The sequence below is a fragment of the Chelonoidis abingdonii genome, chromosome 4, assembly GCF_003597395.2.
Source record: "Chelonoidis abingdonii isolate Lonesome George chromosome 4, CheloAbing_2.0, whole genome shotgun sequence".
NCBI classification, from domain to species: domain Eukaryota; kingdom Metazoa; phylum Chordata; order Testudines; family Testudinidae; genus Chelonoidis; species Chelonoidis abingdonii.
The window spans coordinates 24,681,263-24,695,054 of record NC_133772.1 but is presented as its reverse complement, the minus strand read 5'-3'; the positions used below and the strand labels follow the sequence as shown (position 1 = coordinate 24,695,054).

The 13,792-nt window shown below is 44.1% G+C and overlaps 2 protein-coding genes across 12 annotated transcripts in view; one reads left to right on the top strand and one right to left on the bottom strand.

Moving 5' to 3' along the window:
• The window catches only part of CEPT1 (choline/ethanolamine phosphotransferase 1), a 41,536-nt gene extending 27,917 nt beyond the window's left edge, over nucleotides 1-13,619 (bottom strand). Inside the window, exons 1-4 of one of the 4 annotated variants that reach the window (XM_075064966.1) lie at nucleotides 13,597-13,619; nucleotides 11,339-11,744; nucleotides 5,104-5,251; nucleotides 2,596-2,737 (exon numbers count right to left, since the gene is read on the bottom strand). In XM_075064966.1, the coding sequence (XP_074921067.1) occupies nucleotides 2,596-2,737; nucleotides 5,104-5,251; nucleotides 11,339-11,677 (629 nt within the window). In that variant the 5' untranslated portion in view covers nucleotides 11,678-11,744; nucleotides 13,597-13,619. Of the gene's footprint in view, nucleotides 1-2,595; nucleotides 2,738-5,103; nucleotides 5,252-11,338; nucleotides 11,745-12,966; nucleotides 13,489-13,596 lie in introns of those variants that run through there. The other 3 variants (XM_032801598.2, XM_032801599.2, XM_032801600.2) reach the window with 3 other exon arrangements.
• The window catches only part of DRAM2 (DNA damage regulated autophagy modulator 2), a 25,577-nt gene continuing 25,293 nt past the window's right edge, over nucleotides 13,509-13,792 (top strand). For 2 of the 8 annotated variants that reach the window (XM_032801606.2, XM_075064970.1), the window contains exon 1: nucleotides 13,555-13,663. In XM_032801606.2, the coding sequence (XP_032657497.1) occupies nucleotides 13,638-13,663 (26 nt within the window). In that variant the 5' untranslated portion in view covers nucleotides 13,555-13,637. Of the gene's footprint in view, nucleotides 13,664-13,792 lie in introns of all 8 variants that reach the window. The other 6 variants (XM_032801601.2, XM_075064969.1, XM_032801603.2 and 3 more) reach the window with 5 other exon arrangements.

Below are 13,792 nucleotides of genomic sequence, written 5' to 3'. Positions count from 1 at the left end.
TCCTTTTATTTCCTGCCCATATTTCTAACCTCAGTAGATCCGTTTATATCTTTCTTATATCTTCACCAGTTTATAAAAGTCTCCACATTTTATTTCATTATTTTGTTTACTTCCTCTTTTACAGCTACTGTAACATATTAATTAATGATGTAACAACAGATCGCTGGGGTATTTTGTAGCCTACCTTCTCCAACTCATCACACTCCCATTTACAGCTGAATAGCCCATTTTCAATGTGTGTAACCCTTGAATATGAGTTCTGTATTTGAATAAAAATATCAAGTCATATTTCTAGTGAATGCAGTACACAGGTCCAGTTATACTGCCATTCCCCTTTGGGAACTAATTTTGTAATTTGACAAATAAAAGCATCAAATTTACTCTAACACTTCAGCTATACTTCTCATATTCAACTTCTTAATTTCCAATTAAATCCAAAATAGCCACTGACTTTGCTGGCTGTTAACATGTCAGGTAACAAAGTAATTCTTTACTACTAAAGCCGCAACAAAAATAGCCTTTGTTACTGTAGAACAGAAGTGCCAAGTCATCCAAGGGGAAGCAGCCAACCAGAGCTATCAACATCTATTTGGAATGTAGAGGTTCCTATATCTGCAAGTCTCAGGAAGGAGACAGAAGAAGTCTTACAGTGCAAAGACTGGTAAAGAGAAAGCTTCAGAGACAAGCTAATATTTAGCACTGCTTATTGTCTTCTTTCCTAATATTCATTCTCAGGTTTTTGTGGCAGTTTGTTGTAAGCCTATTAGTCTTATGACAGTGGGAATGTTAAAAGTATGAGTTCATTATACAAATGCTGATTTAATACTTGTAATATTAAGCACATAATAATACATCGTAAAGGTCACACAACTATATTAATATTGATTTATCAGAAAATACTGATAATTTTTCATTTTAACAGTGAGGTTCCTATAGAATTAGATTTTGAAATATGGCATCTGTAAAATTAGAGACAAGTTTTGGTGCATTGATCCTAGTGAAAGGGATCTTAGAATTTGTATGGGGAAATGAGAATATTTACATGGCTACTTCTTTGACTGCACCTGGAAATCAGATAGTTTGAGATGTAAATATAACTTGCACCTTCAACATTTAAGCCTAGGCTTAGGCCTTTATAAAAAAAATCAGACTCTTTGTGCTGGTCTCTGCAGGGTGCCCATTGTCCTCAATGCTCACTGATTTCAATGGGAACTGAAGGTGCTCCGCAGTTCCAGAGTGGAGCCCTTATTGTATTCTGAAAGAACAAGGACCTAACATTATGGGCACAAAAGTCTTATGTGGATAAGGCCAGGAACTGGGACCAAATTTTCATCTGTTACAACATGGAACTCAAAAGACGCCAATGAGGTTGCTCAAGTTGCTCTGGATTTATGTGATTGAGATTAGAGTCTGACCCTTGATTTTTATGGAATACTGACTGTACAATGAATACCTGTTATCTTGATGTTTCATATGGCTCTATCAGAAATCTATTCAATGAGCTAACCAATTAGACTTATCAGGTAAGATCAATGAATACTAAATCTCTCCTTAAGGGACTATTTCAGCCAAAAGGCCCAGAACTTGATTATTTTTAGTTTGATAAAATTTTGCAATACCCAGAAACCTGTTGACTGACGATTTAATGAATAGTGTTTGTACGTTGTACATACCTTAAAGCTGGAAATCACTACAAATTAATAGAATATAAAAGATTTCTAGAAATGGTCAAAAATTATTATTCTTGTTCAACACAGAGGGCATCCTTCAATAGGCTGCTTAACCTCATTTGAAATATACTTGGCAGATGGACTTCATACATATGTAGATATTTCCAATAATATAAATACTGTATTTTGGGGACACTTTAGAGCCAATAGGATTACACAACAGCCATTGATTAGGGACTTGATCTTGCATCAGCCCTAATAGCCTAGTCTTCTAGATGAAATCCTGCCACACTAGCGCCCCAATTAAGTCAATGGAAGTTTTGTAATTGATTTTAATAAGGCCAATATTTCACTTCCAGAGTCAGACTTCTCACAAGCACTTGGGATCTGTTAACACAGATCCCAATGCATGGTCAGGGCTTCAGATTGTAGGCAAAAAATGCAATTTATATTAATTTTCCACATCAAAATCTCAGCACATTCTATTAAGAGTTAAGTAAATCTTATTATTTAAGATCAGCGCTCAGGGACTAAACATGCACATCTTGCAAAAATCAACTGCTGTGCAAATGCTGTGGTTGATTTTTCCCAGACACACAGGAATGACTGCATAACTGAAATCACGTTGCCATCTATCTGAATACACGTTATTTTGTGTTTAATTCACATCAGAAGCTGTTAGTAATTATTTCAGAGAGCAGAAGTTTTTCTTCTCCTGATAATAAGAGGCTCTAAAATTATTTAGTGTTATTTTTATATGCAGTGGCTCCAATATATAGTAGTCATCACTATAAAAGTGTGTGAATATATGTATCCATACATACCTACCCACCTTTTACTAATTTAAGAATCTTAGTACAGGACATACATTGAACAGAAAACTGACTTCACTGTTTACAGTTTTACTTTCAACTGAGTTACTTACATTCCAAAGCGCAATGTTCCAGAGACGTACGTCTGCCAGTGTGCACAATAAAACATGAATGTCCCAGCAAAACAACAAAAGAACATCCAGTCAGGGTTCGTCCCCAGCTGCACAGCAATACAAGTTCCCAAAACCACAAAGACTGCAGAAGGAATCAGACAAAAACAAACATGTACAAAGAAATCTTTACAAAACCATATAGGAGACAGAATTCTAGCAAAGGACCCAGAGAAAGCGGCACTGTGAGATTACAATAAATCGCTACATTATATAGTAAAGACTTTTAACAAAGGTTATAAGTCACATCATAAACAAAAACAGTTCAATTAATGCAAATGTTTCATTGCTTTATTACTGCTGTTCATTGAGGGTGCTCAGCATCTCACAGGGTGACTGCTGAGATGCTGTTGATTATACATTACTGTGACCTACAATACCTCTGCATAATCTCATTACAACAGATTGCAGACCATCAGCTAAGAGAGTTTGCAGAGGGTACCCATTGTAGAGGGCACCCATTCCTACTGAAGTCAATGGGAGCTGAGAGGGGGCACAGCACTTTAAAAGAGATTCTCAGCAATTTATGAGATCAGGCTTTTAATTTGGAATTTCCTTGTTTTTGTTTACTTTTGTTCAAGTTTGCCATTTTCTTTCACTGTCTCTTTCATTAAAAGAAATTACCAAATCTTCTCATGTGAGAATCACAAAAAAGGCAACTATTACTCCTGGGGGAATTCTTTGCTACTGCGCATGTGCAGAATTTATGTCCCCTGCAGATTTCTTTGCTTCCCTGCAGAAAAATGACTGACAGGGAAGCAAAGGGAAGACACAAGAGCGGTCATGCAACCTCTCCAGCAGCATGTTCTGGGTGCCCAGGGCAGTCCACAGAGAGGTAAATCACTGTGGGACAGAGGGCGGAACTGGGGAAGACCCAGCTAGTGGCTCCTACCCTGCGCTAGGCTCAACTGCTAGTCCCGGCTAGGCTGGGGAGGACAGGACTTCCTCTTTCCCTGCATGGCATCTGGGGCCAGGTCAGACCCAACCCCAGATTTCTCCCCCAGCTGCAGGAATCTCTGAGAACTCCCACACACTCCTCAGCTGCCAAGGGAGGGATCCCTGTACAGGGAGCTGTTCCACCATCTGCCCAATCCCCATGCATCCAGACCCCCTCATACCCAGACCCTCCCACCAAGCCTCATTCCCCCTACACTCCAAATCACTCCAATGAGCCCCATTCTCCATGCACCTGGAGCACCCCAATAAGCCACCTGCACCTGGATCCTCACCCCTCTAAACCCCAATCAACTGCAGCTGGATCCCCACTCCCCTACACTGGCCTCCCCCAGTGAGCCACAACCACCTTGACCCCCCTGGCATACTCCCATTACTGTTGCACCCAGAACCCTCCCCACAAGCCACTGTGCCTCCAGATCCCCCCTGCACCCAGATCACCCACTGACCCACCCACACCCAGATTGCCCCACACAGAACCCTCTCAACCAACACCTGAATCCCACCCCCTACAAACACTAAGCCCCTCCACATTTGGATCCTGCCTTGCTGAGCCTGCCTGTCTACACCTGGCGCACCTGGCATGGAGGGCCAGGGCACTGGGATGTTCCTGGGGCAGACCCGGTCCTTGCGCTGTGTCAGAACTGGGTACAGCCTCACCACTGAATCTGTGTCTAGGAGGGTGGGGGGGGGAAGAGAAGGGAGAGAGAGCTGCACAGTGATCTCCCACCTCTGTACAGCCAGTGGCCTGTGATGCCCAGTGCCATGCTGGAGCCTCCACATTTATTTGACAAATAAAATTTACATCATTTTAAAATACTGTGCACAGAATTTTTGGCATGGAATGCCCTTAGGAGTAAACTATGCATTCTATACATCTAAAATTATAAAATTGTAATAGAGTGATCATCCATCAAAATTTAAATGTTAGAATCTTATAAACTGTGATCTAAGTACTCAAACAAAAACAATCTGAATCTTTCATTGAAGACAGGTTTAAAGTTATCTCTGTTTTCAACAGAGCAGAGTCGGGGATGAATTTGGACTCCCAGTGTCACATAGTTTAGGCCCAAAATCTGACTTTAAAATTGTTTTAATAAAGTAAAACTAAATTAGAAGCATTCTTTCTATTCTAAACATAAGCTAGGTAAAGTTACTAAATTAGGCTCAAATTTAGCACGTCACATGTGTAGACCCCATAACATCAACAGAACCACTCACATGTTTAGAGCTTTACAGATTCTTATATACCTTGCTGAATGAGGGCAGTGTTAGTGTAACACTAAACTAGTCAGATTTAGGTTCTGCTTAAAAAAAGTAAATTAGAACCAAAAGAAGATTTGTTTGGCAATACAACAATAGCATCAAATTGCTCATCTCTTCAATAGTATGCCTGACAAAGGTTTTTCTTTCTATATTCTAGTTTATATTTTGGAGATTTTCCTAATAATAAATAGATTTATTTAACCATTATCTTCCAGTTACAAGTGACAATACCTGTGGACAGTGAATCACAACCATGGTCAAAAAGTTCTCCCAGAGGAGTACTACTATTGGTTCTTCTTGCTTGTTTTCCATCTATAGCGTCCAAAGACTGGTAAATGAAAAGGCCACATGCACAAGCAAGATATGCCCACGGAGGTGCCTAAAGGAGGGAAGGGGGTGTGTGGAAAAAGTGAAGGTCAGTAAAAGATTAACAACAAAGATTTGAAACACCTTAAAACAGATCTTTATTCTCCTACCAAAGTACTTTTAACGTGCAGTACCTGCACATATTAATAAATATATTTTTGACAGTTGATCCTTGGGGGTGGGGGGAAAATGGTGAGAGATGCAAGAAACAGAAAATTCCACGTTAAAAAAAGCTACATTAAGAAAGTGCAGTATTTATACAAATCTAAGGCTGAAGAAAAAACTGCACAGTACCAGTCTACATTTGAAAAACAACAACTGTAGAGTAACACATTTGTAAAATGGGTCACAATTAAGGTCATCTCTAGGTACACTGCTATCTCGATATAACGCCACCCAATATAACAGGTCTTCCAGTTTCTAAGTAACGCTGCTTTCTCCCAATCTGTGGTCATTAAAAACACCATGAACATTCCTCTTTAATAATCCAGATGTGGCTGTGAGGTACATTATTCAGTATTAAAATCCCTGTTTTACAGATGACAAGACAGGTACCAAGTCTTAGCTAGATCAAGGATTCAAATCCAAATCCTTCGGTTAAGTGGTTAAAGTCTAAGTCGCTATTAGCAACATCAATGGAAATCCTTCAACCTATCTTTGTCTCAGTTTTCACATCTGTAAAGTGGGGCCAGTAATACTTTGCACTTTTTCATCTGTAGATCTCAAAGTGCTTTACAAAAAAGGGGTATGAGAGATGCATAAGTAGTTCCATTTTCCATGAGTAGTTTATGGAAGCACAGTGAAGCTGACAGTCACACTAAACAGATGTGTAGCAAATGCAACAAGACTCTTCCAGAGCCATGTCTCATTTGCTATACACCATGAAATACACATACTTGCTATGCCACTAGGGCTACGCCTAACCCCCCCCCCATTTGGATTAAAGAGGTGTGAACTGCAGAACACACTGGTATGCTGCACTCCAACTCCCTCATGTGGACACTGCTGCTGCAAGCTGAAAGGTATCAGGTTCATGTTAACAGTCTTCTTTCAAACAGGGCTAAGCTAACTAAAAGGTACCTAGTTCAGGTTCATGCCCACAGGGTCTACCCGGGAGAGTTACAGCATAGCACACTAGTGTGAGCTGCAGTTCATACCTCTGTAGTCTGAACTCTGGGGCCATGCAGACAAGCCATAAAAGTTAGCTATACATGAATCAACAGGTCAGCCTTTGCTCTGAACGTTGGTACGTATGAAATGAGGCCCCAATCCTGCAATAAGCTTCACAGTGGTAGGATCATGACCTACATGTCAAGCTCAAAACTAAACTCAGGTGAGTTGCAATACCAGTTATGCAAATAATAAATAATAATGTTTTGTACTAGAGCTCCCCTCCCCTCCCCTCTCCTGAGGTTCTCAGAATTCTTTGCAAAGGTAGGCATATAGATATAGCTCAATTTTACACACTATAGCAAATCACATGGATCCAATACTTTGAGAAGCATTACAGTTTACTGGGTGAAACTTCATTTTACTCCTAGTGCACACATAAAACTACTGTAGTATGTCTTTATATTACTTCACTGTCATCCAGTTTTCTCCTACAATCTTAGAGTACCAACCTATACATTTACACAGTTTTCAATTTCAACTTATAATCTGTTTTTTTAATACAAGTTCCTCTCTCTAAGATATGCATTTTCGTCATTTTTGTCAGTACCCATGCACTACACAGAACAGGACAGGTTTCCCCATTGGAGACAGTTATCCCATTGAATGCTAATTTGTTATTGTAGAATATCGCTAGCTGTTCGCTACTAAACTAAATATACTTTAGAACTGTAGTAACTTTATATTGTTTGATTACAGTAAGATTTTCAAACACATCTAAGTGACTTCAGTACTTAAGTCACATTGACTTGCAGTAGATACTCACACTGTGGTGAGAATAGTCAAAGGTTACTTGATCCAAGTATTATATGTTATTTGAATTTCACATAAGAATGTAAGTTTTTTTAAAAACACCTAACATTATTTCTAAATGGAAAAGTACAAACTGAAAATTGAGATTTTTCCTTAAATAGACCCATGCGTGTTTTTCTATATCTAGTTAAAATAATTAGCATTAAGGTATTTACAGTAAAATGTATTGCCAAAGCACACTTAGGATAGAGGTGTTGAAAGTTATTTTAATTGTAAACCCCTCTCTGCCAGCTTGTACTTTTCACTATCATTATTCAGTATTACATATGTTGTCTAAGAATGTTTTAGTGTGTACTTTCAAACAAGTGACTTTCATTAACTTCAGCTTAAATGGTCCCTTAGAATACATGCTAACTACTTAATGCTAAAAAACAAGAGCTGAGACCCTGAATACCTTTCCCAGACCTAAGGAAGACCTCTGTAGCACAAAAGCTTCTCTCTCTCTCTCTCTCACCAACAGAAGTTGGTCCAATGAAAGATATTACCACACCCACCTTGTCTCTTTCATGAACTTTGTTATACATGGTATACTCCTGAGGCCATTCTGCACCAAAAAATTAAAAATTCTGCACACAATATTTTAAAATTGTGCAAGTTTTGTCAATAAATAAATGCAGAAGCACCAGCATGGCAGTGGGGTGCATAGGCCACTGGCTGCATGAAGGTGGAAGATTACCCTGCAGCCCCCCACCCCCACCCATCCCCAGAACACAGATTCAGCAGTGAGGCTGCACCTGACCCTGACACAGCACAAGGCCTGGGCCTGCCCCATAAACACCCTGGAGCCCTGTCCCTCTGCACCAGGTGTGGGGCAGATAGGCTCAACCAGCCAGGATCCAAGTGTGGAGGGGCTCAGTATTGGGGGAATCCAGATGTGGGTGAGAGGATTCTGTGTGGAACAGTCTGGGTGCAGGAAGCTCAGTGAGGAAGTCTACGTGTGGGGGGGATCTGAATGCACATGGGAGGGGGGTCCCAGGTGCAGCAGCAATGGACTATGCAGAGGCTTCCAGGTGAAGATGGTTGCAGCTCAGCAGAAGATCTGGGTACTGTGGGGCGGGGGGGGGGTGCCTCATCGGGGGGGGTCTGGGTGGCAGCTCATGGGAAGGAGTGTCAGTGGTATAGGGGTCTGGATGTGTGGGCTCAGGGTGTTGCAGGGGGTGGGGTATCAGGATTGGGGGTTTGAGTGCAGGGTGCTCAGTTGGGGGTGGTCTGGGTGCAGGGGGCTCCAGATGCAGGGGCTGAGGTTCAGGTATGGAGGGCAAGGGGAGTTCTGGATGTACCAGATGGAGGCTTAGCAGGGGTGTCTGTGGGTATGGGAGGTCCAGATCCATGGGGGTTGGGTAGATGGGGGAGCAGCTCCCCATACAGTGCTCCTTCCCCCCCACCCCAGCTGAGGAGCGATGGGGGCAGGAAGCTCCCTGCAGCTGGAGGGAGGTTTCTGGAGGTGGGTCTAACATTTCCCCTGCAAAGAGTGGCTAGGGCTGAGGAAGTCCCATCCTCTCCTGCCTCCAGCCCAGCCTGACTAGCAGCTAACCCTGACTCAAGGTAGGAGCAACTGGCTGGAGTGTCCTCAGCCCCGCAGTGATTTACCTTTCCACCAGCAGCTCCAGACACCCAAAATGATGTACCTGTATTGCTAAGGAGTAGTGCGGGACTGCTCTTAGCAGCGTCCCTTGGCATCCCTGTCAAAGTCATTTTTCCGCAGGGAATCAGAGAAATCTGTGTGGGGACATGAATTCTGCACATGTGCTGTGGTGCAGAATTTCCCTAGGAGTAAGTATTATATTGTACTACAATAGATTGCAGTTAATAGTGTAGAACAAGTTTTATAATGTGTTGTATTATTTGAGGAGTATGTGATCATGTAACTAGAATGCTGAAATACGTAAAGGAAATAAAGTTAAGGCAGCATTCACCACCTTAAAATAAAAACACTAGACTTCTTTCCAAAGAGTATGCCTCCCCTGGTGATAATAGCAAGGGCTGCAGGCAGATGCCAGAACTTTAAGCATTTGTCTTCTTAGACCAACCCGTTCTAAGAATGTAACGACGGCACTCCATACAGTGCTAAGACCAGTGGAGCTGCTCTACTGTTAGGGCATGGCTACACTTGCAGATGTAGAGTGCTTTGAGTTAAACCAGCCTTCGTAGAGCGCAGTAGGGAAGGCACTGTAGTCTGTCCAAACTGACAGCTGCCAGCACACTGGTGTGGCCACATTAGCAGCTCTTGCAATGGCCACAGAGAGCAATGCATTGTGGTAGCTATCCCAGCATGCAAGTCACTGCAGTGTGCTTTTCAAATGCTGGGGGTGGGGGGGAGGGTGTTGTGTGTATGTGTGGGGGGAGAGAGGGTTTTTTTTTTGCAGGGCTAAGAGCATGTCAGCATGCTATCCTGTAAGTTCAGAAAGTAGCAGACCTCCCCCTGCCTCTCTCTCTCTTTCGCGCATGCGCGCACACGCACACACACACACCCCATTCCACAGTAATGGTTGCTTTGTCTCAGAGCAGATAAGTAGCCAGCTGTCAAATGGAGCTTTCAAAAAGACATATCCAAAACAATGACAAGAGTGGTCACTTGATTTAAGGGGATTATGAGATGTTTCCAGAGGCTGATCAGAGCACAGTAATGCAACACCTCCTTCACATTGATGCTGGGGTGTTCCAGCAAACATTATTCCATTCGCCAAGGTGGAATACCAGCAGCGCTCTAGCCGTAGAGTCAGAGCACTCTACGTGTCTTGCCAGTGTGGACAGGTAGTGAGCTTAGTGCACCCGGGGCTCCTTTAATGCACTGTAACTCACAAGTGTAGCCAAGCCCTTAGTGTTTTTCAACCCAACCTATTTTCAGGTGGATATTAAAAGGCCTATTCTGGTATACATGGGTATGCAGAAAGACACCATGGCACCCCTCACTGAGGAAGTAAACTGACTGCAAAGTTTGCTTAATGAAAACAGGATTGTCAGGCAAGCTTGGCTGAAAATGCTGGAAAGAACTTTGAGTGAGGTAAGCTTAAGATAAGAATAACTTGTTAGTTAAGTTTAGGCTCCAGAATGCATGTCCTGATTACCTATAAATCAAGCATTGTTCCCATCTCTCACACTGGCTTGTTTTTAATTGAATTTATTATAAAATAAATTTCTATTTTATAATTGAACTCAAGTGCTGTGCATAACACAGGAGCGGTAGTCTATGGTAAAAAAACTGTGGTATACTGGGTGATCAGGGCTGGATACCACAGGGCAACACTTCAATGGAAGTCAGGAGCTGCAGTGCATCTACTGTCAATCTGCAAGGCAAAGCCAGGGCTGGTGTAGCCCATGGGAGAGTGCTTGAGTGGCTGACAGGCTGGCTGTGTTAGGGAGCTATCACAGACAAGACTTCCTCATGCTGGGGGCAGGTAGTAATGAGGTGACTCACAGCCCTGCGTGCACCAAGAAGCATCAGACCTACCTATCAATTCAGTTTGAATTACAACACAACAAGAAACTCTAGTCTACACAGAGCTTCAGGTGACCACTGTCCAATCACAGGTAATAAAAAACAGGTGGTAACTATACATGCAATGCCAAGACAGGATAGCTCCAGCTTCCTTTTCTTAAGGCTTCCATGGGAACTCAGCAGCTTCCTGTGATGATACAAACCAAATTCTTCTCTGTCTGCAGCAGCCCCCACACAATTGCTACTAGAAAAGATTGAGCTCCCTTCCCATTCTATTGTGACATTACATATTCCTTGACTGAATGTTTCACATAGTGTTTGGGCAGGGCCAGACAGACAACACAACATTAGAGCATGTTGGCCCTTGACATCACTTCCACTTGCCCCAGTGTAACTAGCAACCAGCAGAACCCAGCTGTTTTCTTCACGAAGTGCCAACATGGAAATCCAATTATAAGCATTTGTGTGTAGTTAATATTAGTAGGAAGACCTCTTTAAAGAAAAAAAAAACTCCACATATATCATGTGTGTCCACAGAACAGCTCAAAATAAGAACTGTGGATCACTCAGTGCAACACAACCTCTTCTCCAAACACAAGAACACAGCCAAAATAATGTTGGCTCCATGCTACTCACACTAAATATGAAGTCTGTCATAGTTAAAAGCCCATATCTTACCTGCTCCACAGCTGTTGGACAGTAATACACTAATATTACTGTTGTACATATGTTTATTAACAGTCCAGTAATGGTGATCAGATTTGGGGCAATCCAGGCTGGAATTCTTCCAACTAGCCATTCCCAGTAACCTTGCATTAGTGGCTCAAGCAAGGACTGTCCAGCACTCTGATATTTGTGTTCTTCTAACCGCTTTAGCTGGTGCTTTGACAATGGCGGTGTAGGCAACTGAACCAACTTGCGTAACACACACACTGTAGCAGGAACATGACCACAATCCATAGGGGATTCTAAGCGTGACTCTCCACATCGCTTCCTTGAGGATCGATGCCCACTCATGGATTGGTTAGCCTTGGAATTTTTATTTGGCAGGTTATAGTTGTGAAGTCTTAAGATTCTGATCTACCTGGAACAAAGGAATACAGACATATTTAGGGGGAAGAAAACGTGAATAACTTAGTAGCATTCAACCTCTAAGCGTAACACAATTATAAGTGACATTTGACAGCCTGGGCCAGTTGCAAACCAAATGTGTCCTATGACAGTGTTCAGAGGCATTTGCAGAGAGGAATTTTTGAGGGGAATGGAAGTGTCATCTCAATTCAGCTACTACTGAACAGGTGAGCACATAAAAAAAAATTATAGCCACAAGTAGCACTAGCTTTCACCCCTTGTTGCCTCTCCCGGCAAAAAACTGCTGCCCTTGGCCTTGTTTCTAGCTCCAGTAGAAATATACACCACTGATATGCATCAGAAACCAAAGACCATCACAAACCCAACCATCTTCCGATCCAAGTGCAAGTCCCGCTTCTTCGAAATTGCTTTCTCTAATATAGAGCATAGCATGTCTGGGGCTGTGGATGAGGGGAAAGCAGCGGATGTTATTCCTTGACTTTAGCAAAGCTTTTGATACGGTCTCCCACAGTATTCTTGCTAGCAAGTTAAAGAAGTATGGGCTGGATGAATGGACTACAAGGTGGACAGAAAGCAGGCTAGATTATCAGGCTCAACGGGTAGTGATCAGTGGCTCCATGTCTAGTTGGCAGCCGGTTTCAAGCGGAGTGCCCCAAGGGTCAGTCCTGGGGATGGTTTTGTTCAATATCTTTAATGATCTGGAGGAGGATGGACTGCACTCTCAGCAAGTTTGCAGATGACACTAAACTGGGAGGAGTGGTAGATACACTGGAGGGCAGGGATAGGATTAGGGTTAGGGTTAGGGTTAGGGTTAGGGACCTAGACAAATTAGAGGATTGGGCCAAAAGAAACCTGATGAGGTTTAACAAGGACTAGTGCAGAGTCCCGCACTTAGGACTTAAGAATCCCATTCACCGTTACAGACTAGGGACCGAATGGCTAGGAAGCAGCTCTGCAGAAAAGGACCTAGGGGTCACAGTGGACGAGAAGCTGGCTATGAGTAGCCTCCAGCTAGCATATTCGTGGATTACATTTGGAGAGACAATTTGCAACAATGCAAATTGCTGACTAGAATATCAAATACCTAGGAGTCCGGAAGAAAGGTGGCTGCAATTTGGGGGGGAGGGGAGAAGCAGAAGGATTACATACCAAGACATTTAAATACAACTGACTTTCTAAACTACCACAACCCCCTAGGTCGCTGAGTAACTCACAGAGCTTGTCAGACTTTCAGCTACATTTGCTTTCCAGTGACACCGATTTTCTGAGAAACCAGAGGGAAATTTGCAGGGTTTCCTGCCCGCGGCTGCCGGTCCCAGCGATGTTTTAGAGAAGCCCAAGCCCCGACCCTGCTCGGCGGGGGTGGATGAGTCAGGACAGCAAATCGCCCCGCACAAAAGGAAGCTCCAGAACTCGCTCCACCGGAAGCTACAAAACCGGACGGAAACACCCCACTCCCGGCATGGTCCCCCCCGGCTCGCTCAGGCCGCCCGCTCAGCCGGCAGGGACCCCTCGGGGGCTAGAGCCAGGACCCCGCACACACCAGGGAGCCCGGGGCCAGAGACTCCGGCTGCCGCCTCCCCGGAGGAGCCGGTCACACGGAGCCCGAGGCCCCGCGGAGTTCGAGGTTCAGCCCCTCAGCCTCCGTCGGAGGACCCGGTATTTACCTCAGCCTCTCTCCGCACAAGCACGGGCGGCGCTTTTACGTCCCTTTTCCGGCTGCCGTAAATGAGCCGGGGACGGGGTGACTCGGGAGCGCGCGCTGAGAGGTGGGTGTGGGAGCCCGGATCTGGAACGCGCGGGACTGGGCGTGTGGCGCTCGCGCGCGTCCCAGGCTCACTCACGCTAGTCCCTGCCGTGCGCGCGCTGCCTGGGGGGAGAGGCCATGGGGATGAGCCAGGAGAGCCCGAGGTAAGGCACCCGCGGGGCAGAGAGAGCGCGCGCTCCCCCCGGGGTCTGCCAGGCACCGAGCCGGCTCCGAGTCCGTCCTGCCCCCCGCAACTCCCTACACTGATCCCCCACTGCCCTGCCCCCTCCCCC